Source organism: Cardiocondyla obscurior, linkage group LG02, assembly GCF_019399895.1.
Source record: "Cardiocondyla obscurior isolate alpha-2009 linkage group LG02, Cobs3.1, whole genome shotgun sequence".
In the NCBI taxonomy this organism is placed as follows: domain Eukaryota; kingdom Metazoa; phylum Arthropoda; class Insecta; order Hymenoptera; family Formicidae; genus Cardiocondyla; species Cardiocondyla obscurior.
In genome coordinates, this window is record NC_091865.1 from 6,843,986 (window position 1) to 6,857,238 (window position 13,253).

Here is a 13,253-nt window from a genome sequence, read left to right on the forward strand (position 1 = left end):
AATACGTATGTTATAATACAGAATTATGGATGGAATGATACGTTTCCATTTTTCAGAGACAGAAAATAAGCCTACATACAATTATATTGACGGTTAAGATCCAAAAGTCAATCGGAAAATATTTTAAGGATAGAAGAGTTTTATTGCATGTAAATTTTAACTGAACAATACTGGACAACTTTATTCCTTAATTATTAATTTCAAATAAATTTTGATACTTAATTTTGATGACAGTTATTGTGACACTTAAGTAGCTTACGTAATTTTCGTAAAAAAAAAAAAAAAAATTAATTTTAAAACATCTATCTTTCAAATACTTTCCAGTGATGGTAGTGACATGTTATACTATTACAATCTGTCTTGATTATGATTAAATTTAAAATTGATTCATTAAAGTCTAGTTACAATCTCAGTTTTTGTTTGGTTTCCAAATGGTTTGAAAATAGATAAGATTTTTGCACAAAATTTTCATGCCAAAGTATGTTAGACTATCGAAAAAAAATCAAGGTAAAGAGAATTTTGTGCAGAAAACTATGGTCTTTAATGAGTTAATCTCTCAAATTTGTTGAATACCTATTGTTCTAACTTTTTGTTTAATTATTGTATGTTACATGTGAATGTCCATAAAATACATATATTCGCATCTATATGCATATATGTATATATGCATTTGCCATAAGCTATATCTACATATATATGCATACATGCCATTTATTTACATAAATTTGGAAAGAAGATAATACATGCTTTTTCTCCTTTTTTTTTCTCTAAAAAAGACAGTGGAATTTTAAATTCAATTATACAAGTATCCGAATACTTCATAGATTCAAGTCTATGCCATACTTGCATGAAAAGATACATATTTCTGTATATTTCTTACGTCATAATGTTAGCATTAATATTCAAAATTCACTGATTTTGATCCTTTTATGTCTATTCAATCTACATTGTGTATCCGCACTTCGTATACATTTACACGAAGATATTGCCACATATTCTCAATAAGCAATATTAAATCGATGACGAACTTTCTATCAATAAAATCTTTTTTGTTGCGCTTTATATTCCACCGAACAGAACAATTAAAAACTTTACAATTTGCAAATTATTATACTGGATCTTCACATACAAAATTGACGAAAAATGGTCATACAGCTTTATGAACTTTGGACTCTCAATCCTTCCCCAACAAAAGTTTTAGGAAAGGTAAATATTTTTATGCCTATTAAAAAGTCTACACCTCATTTCGTAATAAATTATGTTACGTCGCCACTTTTCGCCAATATCGAAACGAATATTTCTATACTCGATCTTATTGTAATCATTGCACAGAATAATCTTTCTATGTTATACAACGTGACATGACTCTATATTTAAAATTGGATTTAACAATAGCACATTATGGATTATTATACTATGACTAGTTTTATGCATCACTAGACTTCATTCAAGATTTGTTAAGAAAACTCGCAAAGCATCCGTGCTTAACTCAATTTTTGTTGTCGTATTTATGTGCAGAAATATTTAAATATTTGTCACGATTACATCTCACCGAGATCTTTCTCTTGGTACATAGTTATGGCATTCTATAATCCATCTTGAAATATATGTGCATATATGTATATACACATATTTATATATTATATGCTACGTAATCAAATGAAGGAACCTGCATTTAGTACATTGTTTGGTACAAACATTATTTGAAAGTTCCTATTATAAATGTTTTCACGCATACACATCTCTTCGATTTGCATCAATATGCATATACTCATTTGCAGTTTCCCAAATTCTCTGCATATCCTTTCATCTATAGATTCTCTGATAATTTTGGGATGCACTTTTTTTAATGAAAATTCTTGTGACTGTAGCGTTTAATTTTTAATAAAAATAAAAATTAATGCAATTTATAATTTCACATAACTAATACTAAATTCAATAATAATTCTAAATATCTGTTTTTAGACTGTTTTTAATTTAAATTTATTATTTTACAATATATATATATCTATATTTTTATTTATATATTTATATATACATTTACATCCCTGAATATAATTTGAGAAAATCCCTGAATTTTTAATTATTTACAGTTTGAGAAACAAAACATTTTAATTTCAAATTAATCTAACGATCTGTAGATGAAAGATAGTACAAGGAAGCTGAGATCATATATATATATATATATATATATATATATATATATATACAAAGTGTCCCAAACAAAGTGCCGAAACCAAAAATTGTAAGTAGACGAACACCTTGTATACATGCGAAAAAATTCTATTTTGGTGATTTTAATAATGGTTTATTAAAGAGACTAGTATATCTGGCTCGAATTTTAACTTTTTTGGAGCCGTTTTGCCAAAAACTTAACTTTCAACTTTTTTTAATGATATTAAATGATAGCTATTACTCAGATTTTCTTACATTATCAGCAAAACTCATAATATTACTACACGATTTATGTTCATTGCAAAATAGTAATTCTAAATTTCTAATAATTTAAAGCATGCTCATTAATTGGATGAGTATAATTTTAATTTATAAATTATCGAGTAGTTTTTTTTTTAGATATAAAATATTCGTATTTTTTTTAACAAATAAAATATATGTTTCAGTGTACAACAGTAGTTGTAATAATTATATTATTACAACAAAAATGTGTTTATATTATTTTGCAGCTACCACTAATAAAATTTTTAAGACCTTACAAAACCTATTTTATCATATATATATATAATGCAGATAAAATTATGCAGAAGTGTATTCGATACTTCTGTGCAAAAAAATTTCTATTAAATTTAATAAAATTATAATTTTTTCTTTTTTTTTCGTTTGTTTGTTTTCTCACTTTTTTTCTGGTAACATATAAAAACATGCTGTATGTACATGTTTCAAGAATGCAAATCCAACATATGTAAGAACAAAAAAAAAAAATAAAAAAGAAAAAAATACATGTAAAAATTTAAAAATACTGGATGGACATGTACATACTGTAACATAAAAATGTAATAAAAATGTTATAAATATATAGTCTTTAAAAAAAGCGACTATCTTGAATCATTAGAGCATACTGCTTGCACACTGAAAGCAATCACATGTACACTTTCATTCGATTTACTGAAAATTATTGAGCACATGCCTCAAAAATTAACTAGACAGATTTTCTTTCGAGAAATTTGCTCAATAAACTTAATAATTCAATAATTAATTAAAGCGGCATTATTTAGATACGCATTCACAGACAGTTACATTTTTGCACGCTAAATGAATAGGTATAGTTCTGTGTATTTGTAGATATTATAGATATGATTATTTTTTACTAAAATTTTCACGTATCAGATGATGTATGTATCAGAAAAGTTGCGTATTTTCGGTGTCCCAAATAATATCACATTCTCTGATGGTTGAGCAGTAAAAGTCTTCTCAATCTTAATACAAACTGAGACTATTTGTTATTTTAAACATCAAATCTCACGATTCTCTGCTAGCAACCGTTGCATCTGGTATGGGCCAATAACGGCGGCACCTATAATTGTAAGAAATTTATGTCACAAAAAAATTTATAATCATCACACACGCGCTAAGAGAAAATAATATATCAATTATCTCGGTATAAATTATTTATATATGTCATAGATACGTATGTACAATACTTTTTTTTTTTTTTAATTATTTACCTAGCATTGTTTTCTGCTATATGCGGTGGCAACGATGTAGGCGGTGGTGGTGGCTGACAAGAAGAAGATTTTGGCAATCCACTACTGTTGGAATCACTTTCACTGCTCTCTTCAGATTTTTTACCAGGCTCCCGTAGAAGATGCGTAGGTACTCCTCTGGGAGAAAGTCTCGGTAACACTTCAGATTGCGGTCTCGTTCTGTTTTGTGGTCTTTGGAATTGCAGATTCAGCTGACTAGCGTCTGTCACATATTTTTCACTCTGTCTTCGACGACGCAAAGCAGGCGTACATCCAGTTAAATTTTCATCTTCGGCAGAGCTGGCTGAAGTTAAAGGTGACATGATTGGTCTAGCGTCAGATAATGGCATGCGACGATAATGTGCCGGCGTTTCCGTATGTACTGTCAACGGTTTACCTCTGACAGCTAAAATTTGCGAGTGTTAGTACGAAGAGGAACTAGTGTATCAAATTAATTTCACGTATGTACATTTTTTTTTTATACAAATCGTATATTCTAAACCAGTGCTATTTAATTTGTCAAAAAATAATCTTTACATGCAATGGCTAAATTCTTTCGGGATATTTAAAATTTGTGTACATTTTATTATTACATAACATTTTATACAGTTACGAGTTAATGAAGATATTAATATTTTTTGTTTTCAGAACATATAAATAATTTATAGATTTAATCTCGATACGATCAATATATACTTTCTTTAAATAAAACTTAATATTCAAAAAGCAGCTTTTTACTACATCTTTTTCAGATAAAACTTTCAAAATATAATAATAAATGGCTTTATTAAGATGTTGGATTTATATTAATATTTCATAAAAATTTCTAATAACAACGATAACAATATAAATAATTTTTTAAATTATTAAATAAAATGTATAATTATAAATTAAACCGTTTAAAGACTTTAAAGCATAGCTTTTTCAGTATGTATCTTTGGTGATACATCGCTTTCTTTACAAAATTTTTTTAAACAATGTACGTTTTTATCACAATTCTGCATATCTTAAACAATTAAATAAAGCTATAATATTATACATATTAAAATTTTCTATATTAGTTTTACTAACTATTCTCTTTTTCCTTAGTTGCAGTCACGGGCACAGGTAGTTTTTCTATGTCACTTCCAGTTCCCGCCTTGGTATTTGGGATGTTAGTCTCGGGCGTCGATTCAGATAATGAACACCTTGGACTTTTAACAGGAACCGGTATTTTACTGTGAGCGATGTACGTCCTACTAGATGTTTCCTTCTCTTTATTGTCCTTATTATCACGAAGCGGTATTGCATTTTGTACAGTCGAGGCAGTAGTGACATTGATCAAATCCTTTTGCAAACTTGCGTTTGCAATTTGTCGATTCTCGGTAGCGTCGTAATATATCGATGGTTCTTCCGGTCCCGGATTAGGGCTAGCCGGACTACCTGCCGTACCGTTTGTTAATTTCTCTATAAACCCAGATAATGCGAACATTCCCATTATAAAATAAAAAAAAAAGAGGAAAAAAGGGGGAGTCGCAGTTGACTGATACATTAAATCGCCAATTGCCAACAGATTTATGAAAAAAATAATTACATACTTTGTATTGGTTCCCTGTCAGCACTAGTTTGCACAATTGTAGCACCACCAGTTGCATCTACCACTCTGATTTCTAATCTACCCGCCACTGCTTCTTCTTCTTCCTCTCCTCTGGGAGTGTTAACTATTGCATCGGAAAAGAACGGTGCTGCTGGTAGACTAGACCTTCTGATTGGTGCAGTCTGCCTCGGCTCATCGTATCGAGTAGCAATATTTCTCATAACGTCGACTTCATATAATAAGTCATCAAATGCCGCTTGCTGAACCTATTATCATTAAAATTCAGATACATCTGTGGAAAAACGAGCAGTTACGAGTCGCGTAAAATACAGTACAAACCAATGGAGCTTCGAGATAAGCTCGAACGTGTGGCGCTAAAACCGGAACGCTCCAAGCTCGCGGGAGTGCTCCTTGCAGTTCTGGATATTTTTCAATACCCGCGATGTTTAAACATCTATGTAACACTGCTGGTTTCGGAGAATCCTCGCTTATTTTTGATAATGCTGTGGGCATTAAAGACTGCTGTTGACACACATTTGAGGCATTTAATTGAACAGCAGTGGGTTTTACATCCAATGACTGTGAGCCCTCGACGGCACCTGTGGACTGTATATATAAAATTGTTTAAATATTATTTAAACATTTTTGTGCAACATAATATACTTCTGATTATCTAATTTGCTGTAATAAAAAAAAAAATAGTTACTTGAGGCGGTATAGACGGTGCATTTGCTCCTTTGTGTTCAGGGCTTTGCAAGTTTTCGCCTTTCCACTCATTATCAGTCTCTTCGGAATCATCAAACTGTGATTTCCATTGCGAGGCCAGAGTTAATCCTCCGCCACCTTTGGTCACTTGTTGTAAGGCGGATACGTTATCGTCGTCTATTTGTGCAAATTGCGTAATAGAACAATCACGCACCGCCGAACGTCCGCTTCTTGCTTGTTGTCGGCTATCTGCTTTTCTTCTAGGTTCTCTTCTGAGAGGTTCTCTTTGTTCAGTTACCTAAAACCATTTAAATAAAATTTATGTAACTATAATTTGTAGTAAAAACACAAATCTGTCGTATCAGAGTACGTATTCACCGGGCTTTGATTTCCAACGTATTTAGTATTAGTTACATCGTAAGAACAATAGGAAGCGTCAACTTCCGTTTGTATACGAGGGCTCGGTAATTCTCCGGATGTTCCTTCGGGTGTAGCGATACGCAAACGGGCGAGAGTAGCAGGTAGTGTAGCACCACTCGCTGATTTTCTAAGTGGAGCTGTTGCATTTGTTACTGTTTTAAGGCGAGGAACCTCGGATGCGGAACGTGCGGAAGCCATTAACGCGTCTCCTTCGTTATCTAGCTGCTTTTCTACTGGTGTAGGAATTTGAGGCTCTACTGCCATTGAAACTGCACGTCTTTTTTTTGGAGATCCTGTAAGAGGAAATAATTACTATTTAATAAGAATAAAAAAAATGAACTATACAAACCTTGAGTTGGTAACGGTGGCACAGTTTGTTGTGAAACTTGTTGATGTGTATTATCCGTCGTTGGTATCGTGGCATTGCAATTTTTATCTCTACCATGATTACTGATAGCAGCTGCAAATGGCACTGGAGAACCTTCTATTCCACGTTGCCTGTTTCTTCTATATATACTTTCGTAATCCAGTTGTGCCTATTTTTAATAAATTGATAACAAATATATAAATATTTCTTTAACAAGATTCAAAACTTGTAAAGTTAAAATATATTTGTTCAATATTTTTACGTTTCTTACATCTAATTCTTTTCTGTTATCTGGCTCTACGTTCTCTTGATTATTTGTATCCACATTTGTAGTCGGAGGCTGATTGAGAGTAGTAGCTGTAGTAAGAGGGGGTGGTACAGCTACTGTGGGTAATGATCTAGTAGTTGATAAACCTTCATTAGCTATTAACGGTCTTTCCCAATCATAGGGATCATTTGGTTTTACGCCTCTGCGTTTCATACACCGTTCAAATAAACCAGCCAACATACTGTAATCTGGCTTATCTGCATATTCCAAACTCTATAAAAATATATACGTTTTATTATTGTACAGATAAAGATTTAATTAAGTAATATAATTTGATACAATCATATTAAAATTTACCTGAATATGTTCTAAAAAGACTCGTAAATCGGATGGAAGATGTTTTAAAAGTAACCGATGATCATATTTTTCTTTCATAAGACCCACCTATACAAAATTTTATAAATATATTAATAATTCAATTTATTCTACGTAAAATCGTCATTATATTTTGCAAATTCTTTAAAATTTTTTATACTTACTTGTTCTTTATCTTTTATTTTACGCCACGGCAGTTGCCCATTAACAAATTCGACTAGCATATAAAATAGTGACCATAAATCATCATGTCGGCCCATCTCTTTATTTTTGTGTGCATTGACTGATGCATATCGGACGGTTCCTCTAAATCCTGCAGCAGCACGAGGCGGTCGCACTTCTCCTGTACTGGTTGTGAATTGTCGAGCTAGACCAAAATCTAACATGTACACTAATCTGGAGTTGTAAGGATGACGACCAATTGCGAAATTTGACTGTAAAACAAAATAATTATAAATATGTATATTGATAGCTATACAGTTCTAATATGTAATTCAGTACAAATCAGTCATCATTTGCATGTATATAGAGTGTCCGCGATCAAGTAAAAAAAGTTTTTAATGATAGGTAAGGCTACCGAAGATAAATAGAAAAATCTTATATCAATTTGCAAGTTGGACGTTAATCTCGCGTTATCTCGATTGTTAACGCCCAAATTGCAAATTGATGTAGGATTTTTATATTTATCTTCAGAGGTCCTATCTACCATTAAAAACTTTTATTAGATCGCGGACACCCTGTATAAATAGTAATGTGTGAGTATATACTTACAGGTTTAATATCTCTATGCAAAAATCCCACTTGATGAATACTTTCTATAGCTTTTAAAATTTGAAGACCAAGACGCAATGTAGTAGAAAGTGAAAAAGCTCCTCGTGGTTGCGCCCTGCGCAATTCTGCCAAGTTTTTCCCTTGCAATTGCATTACAACATAATTAAATCGATCGTTACGCCCACAGCCAATAAAGCGGCAAACATGATCTTTACCTAAAATAATTTTTATAATAACTTAACAATTCAAGCATAAAAGTCCATTTTAATTTTACAAATGTATAAAATTTCTTAATTATATCTTTGACCAAAAAATTTTATACAAACCCTGTAATTTTTTTAGTACAGCTACTTCCATCTTTAAGACTTGTTTCGACTGCCGTGCAGATTCAACTTTAAGGGCAACTTGCTCCTTAGTCATTAAATCAAGACCTTCGTAAATTTCGCCAAATCCACCGCCACCTATTTTTCTCACCTACAGCAAAAAGAAAAATTGTATTAACATAACAGTATACTTTTTATACAAAATATTGTCGATCGTATCTCGGTATTTTTCTTCGTGAAAGTACCAATTACGAATAAGGTCTTTAAGCAAAAAAAAAAAAAAAAAATTATAATAAAAACAAGCTTACAACTTTCCAGCGCTCTTTGACCACATGGCCGGGCTGCAGCAGATCTTCGCTCGTCATAGTTATATTGTTATTTTGATCCGTGCTTTCGTCGCCTACATTCCTCAACGCGGAGTCCTCGGAGTTCGCGGGCCTGAAAGACGTAAGTGACAGATTACGCCATAAATACACTTAGACGTAACGCAGCGTGTTCGCACGATTGCGCTACATCGCCGCTACATCGATGCGGGCTATCAATGTGAAATAAATCTCGAGAAGGAATACGATTTTAACCTGAAATGACGTTTGACAAAATTGGTCGATACGCGCCCTGCGCTAGGCAGCCATGATTGCGTGCGAGAGTAAAGTGTCGTCGGTTAGTCGTTACTCGGTCCTGAAGCAAATTTCCATATCGAGCGATCATTTGATCGCTCGCATCAGTTTCGCCCTCGCTCTCTTCACCCCCTCGTCGTCTTTTCTCCGGCCTTAGCGATCGTTATTCCGCGAGCGGCGTGTTCCGATCGACCGACTGAATGACTAACGGATATACCTCGACGATCAATCGGGGCTGTCGGGCGCGCACATTTTCGAGTTTTTTCTCGTAATTTTTCCGACTGGTGGGTCCGACGAGTCGACGGGTGATCGTCGATGACAATCGCAAACGTGAGGCGTGACATATAATGCGATTTTTCTCGTCGTTTACGAGCGAATTCACACGTCGCGGCGCGAACGAACGCGCCTTTTGCCGCACATATCGCACTCCCGAGTCTCCCGACCCGCAATCCAAATATACGTATATATATATATATATACAATAGTATTTTATTTTTACTAACAATGTCGTCTGCTAGAGACCGCGCTCACCGCGCGACGTTGCTCTCTCGTGCGCGACGTACTCTTGGTGAACGGCCGTCGCACTATGCGCGCACCAACTTCCTTCACAATTCCCACGCAATTGCCGGCATCCTGGTCGCCCGGTCGGGCCACCGGACCGTCGTTCGCGCAACGGTCCCGGATCGCCGTGTAGCCGATCACTCGCTCGTCGCGGCCGGGTGTCTGCGGCTGCCGTGGTACTCGCCGTCAAACGCCAGCGGGACGGCCATCTTTCGATTTCGCACCGCACGAGAGTCGCGGTATACGAAATCGTCGCTAGATAGCGCGTGCAGTACCCCGATCGATGCACCTTTCTGCGTGCACTTCTCTCGCTCCATCTCTTTTCCTCCCCCGCATTACTTCCACGCGCCCGCGCCCGCGCCCACACTCTCTCTCTCTCTCTCTCTCTCTCTCTTTTTCTCTCTTTCTCGTTCGCGTTTATTATTGGTTATTATCTCCCGTAGATCTTACGCTCTTTTATCACGCGCCGTACTCTCATCGCCGTGACATCACGCCGGAGCTTCCGCCGATGGAAATAATTAAACTTGCGGAAAACTCGTCACGTCTCATTTATAATTTGCGTGGAACGATTATGAATACTTGAATTCGTAATGCATTTCCCGCCCCCGCGCATCATCTGAGCGCGTACCGATTAGTTAACCTAAGGTAATTATACTCATCCTTTGACGTTCTCGCTCGCTTATAATCGCGTGTATATATTAGGAAGGCTTATTATTAATTCATAAGTCGCGAAAATCACGGCTCGTTCTTCCGCGTAGACTGTTATTTTAAGAAAGCGGGAATTTTTTATGACGAGATAAAATAGAACGCGGGCACACACGGTAAAGTATTCTGTCATACACACACACGCACGTACAGCGTAATTTCTAATTAAGGTTTAGACCATCGCGCGTAATTTAGTAAAAAGCAAGACCCTTTCAATTATAATTATAGTAATGAGAAGAAATTTATCCGTTACCCTTTAATAATTCGTGCCTTTAATAAACTTTAGTTTTCGTGATGGCACCGATTATGCGGATTGAATAAAAAAAGAACAACATTTTGACGGCAATGTCGCGATATCCTTCGACTATATTAAGGCGTTTATAATAAATATTTGACCGTTCGGGCTCGCGGCTCCCTTTGCTAGAGGGCATAATTTAAGTTTAAACGTCTATTTTTAAACGGCCCCACTCGGCATATAATACACCGAGCGAAACGCGCCTTCCTCCTCTCGCGAGAGCACTTTTCCAACTTCTCTCCATTTTTCTCACTTTGTTTTCTCGTTCCGGGCTAGCCGAGCCAACACGTCGCGAGCATCCTCGGGATAAATAAGAATAGAATGCGAATTATCGTCGCTATTTACCTGTCTACTTAGATCACGTACGAACGGCGAGGTGTCGGGATGTATTCCTAAATTTGCGCGTAAATTATGGAGACGGCCGATTTGCACGCCGATCGAATCGTATTATTAATAACGCGATTTAAAAAGATACCCAGCGCGGTTTTAATAATAGGACACATCTCGGACATGATACAAATCGCAGACAGAGACCCCGGGTGTTAAAATAGACAGTAATTACATCGTTATATAATTATGTATCGAGAGTTATTACTGCCGCTTAATTATCTTAGCTACGCCCGCGTTACGTGTCGAACAATTCAATTTTCAAATGTATATTTGTCTCTTAAATGCTTAACGAAGGAATGCTGGAGCTACGAAAAAAGCACGAGCTTTTTAATTCTATCGCGAGCTGTTCCATAAATTCCGCGCCGAAAGACCTCGCCCGAGAAATTGGATTTATTTCCTCTATTTATAAGAGAAGCGTTAAATCCAGACATCTCAGCTGTGACTTCGGGAAGTATTCCAAAACAGTTAACGCTCTGGCAAAGGCTTGTAATTTATTTGGTTGAAACGTTCGCGCCCAGGAAACGGCATGCATGGACGATAGCTTTATCGAACGATCGTAAATAATTTCACACGCGTTAGCTAACGTCTCTGAATGTATCTGCGAGATACACAGGCGAGAGTCACAGGCGCGAAGTTGAATTCGATTGATGGATCGACTCGCGAGTCCGTGCGTCTTCGTGCAGTTCGTGCTTCACGCTGCCATTGTTGCTCGGGACAGCGCGTCTTACATACGTACCATTTCATGATCTCGCTGAAAACAGACTGTGAGTGATAAATGCGGCGGCTGCGGGATTTCGCGATCAGGTCAGACCGAGGGGGACCTGCACGCGTACAGGCCGACCACCGGATGCAGAAAGGAGGTAAAAACAGACTCGAGAGATTTGCGTGTTCACGTGCACCGTCGTGAACCGGCGCGGCGCGGCGCGGCGCGACGCGGCGGTAGGGTAAATTCACCTCTTCGACTTGAGAGTCCCAAGTTGGGACGGCAGCGACGACGACCAAGTCAAAACTCGAGTCATAACATCTAGCTGCCTCGGACCGACTCGGCCGGCGCGTCACGGTCGTGCGGAATTGTCCCCTTCGGCCCCTGCTTCTCCGCGCTTCTTCCTCGCGATAACCCCCCTCTCGAAAAGAACGAATCTCCGCTTTGTACTCCACCAGCCTCGCGTTAGATGACGAATTTCTTTGTTTTCAGCCTTGGAACATATATATAACATATACATATATGTTCTAAGTTTTCGGTACGACAAAGCAAATTTTTTTTTTTTTTTTTAATAAATAATCTCGTTCAATTTTCCAATCGCTTCACTTTAACACATCATTTTTAATTAAATTGGAAAGAGTTCACGCGTTTCTTTCAAAGTAATGTTATCGTAAAAAAATAGGAAAAGAAAAAAATATCTTCGTTAAAAACTATTGTTTAAAATAATGGACGATAAGAGAAGCTTCAATAATAATTAATTCCGTCGGTACTCTATCTACATTAGCTTTACGTAGCAGCTACGCGAAAATTACTGTCGGTAAAATCACTGTTTACTAAATAATACGGGGGAGGACAGTAATAATTGGAAATTCGTGATAATTAATCCAACAAAGTGTTATAGGGAAATTAGAACTAGGATTAATTAATTAGATCTCTTTGAAAGTGGGTTATACAATTAACAAGATAAGCGCTTTTAATAATATCTGTTTATTATTAATGTTGCATTATTATTACTTTTATACATATTTGATATTGGCCATCAACAAATATGTTACAATTTTTATTTCCCCGTCCCTAGTGTTTTATTCGTTTTGTCCCAAAACTAACGCGATATATTTTTATAATAATAGTAATAATGTAATAATAATAATAATAATAATAATACGTAATAATACATAATAATTGTAGTCATCGCATGTGACCAGCAGTAATAATCACACCGCGCTAAATTGCGCTTATCCCTCGTCGTTTTTTTTTTTCTCTTCTTTTTTTTTCATTTTTTTTATTTAGTTGCTTCGCACCAAAACGACGTGGCATCGAAACAGTAACGCGATAAGCAGGTAAACGCAGCGCGTAAATCGATATTCAACAAATAAGACTTAAGTAAAACAATGTTATAATATATACTATATTCGATGCGACAAAGTCGTAACGAAAAAGCAAATAAGATTTACGGCTCGGCGCGCGTACGGATTT

The 13,253-nt window shown here is 35.8% G+C and overlaps 1 protein-coding gene across 4 annotated transcripts; it reads right to left on the reverse strand.

Annotated features, from left to right (window-relative positions):
* Positions 1-260: 260 nt before the first annotated feature.
* On the reverse strand, positions 261-11,949 carry Asator (tau-tubulin kinase asator). Of its 4 annotated transcripts, none has more exons than XM_070673387.1 (15): positions 11,811-11,949; positions 8,815-8,944; positions 8,510-8,657; positions 8,184-8,398; positions 7,577-7,846; positions 7,395-7,481; positions 7,041-7,310; positions 6,752-6,938; positions 6,361-6,695; positions 5,984-6,280; positions 5,617-5,883; positions 5,279-5,543; positions 4,773-5,147; positions 3,684-4,005; positions 261-3,532 (listed from the first exon to the last, which is right to left on the reverse strand). In XM_070673387.1, the coding sequence occupies exons 1-15, from the start codon at positions 11,816-11,818 to the stop codon at positions 3,478-3,480; spliced, it is 3,231 nt and encodes a 1,076-aa protein (XP_070529488.1). In that variant the 5' UTR covers positions 11,819-11,949; the 3' UTR covers positions 261-3,477. The 4 variants fall into 4 exon arrangements, with proteins under 4 accessions (XP_070529488.1, XP_070529464.1, XP_070529479.1 ...); XM_070673363.1 differs by having other exon boundaries at positions 3,684-4,107; XM_070673378.1 differs by lacking the exon at positions 11,811-11,949 and adding an exon at positions 9,627-9,943 and having other exon boundaries at positions 3,684-4,107.
* Positions 11,950-13,253: the final 1,304 nt, after the last annotated feature.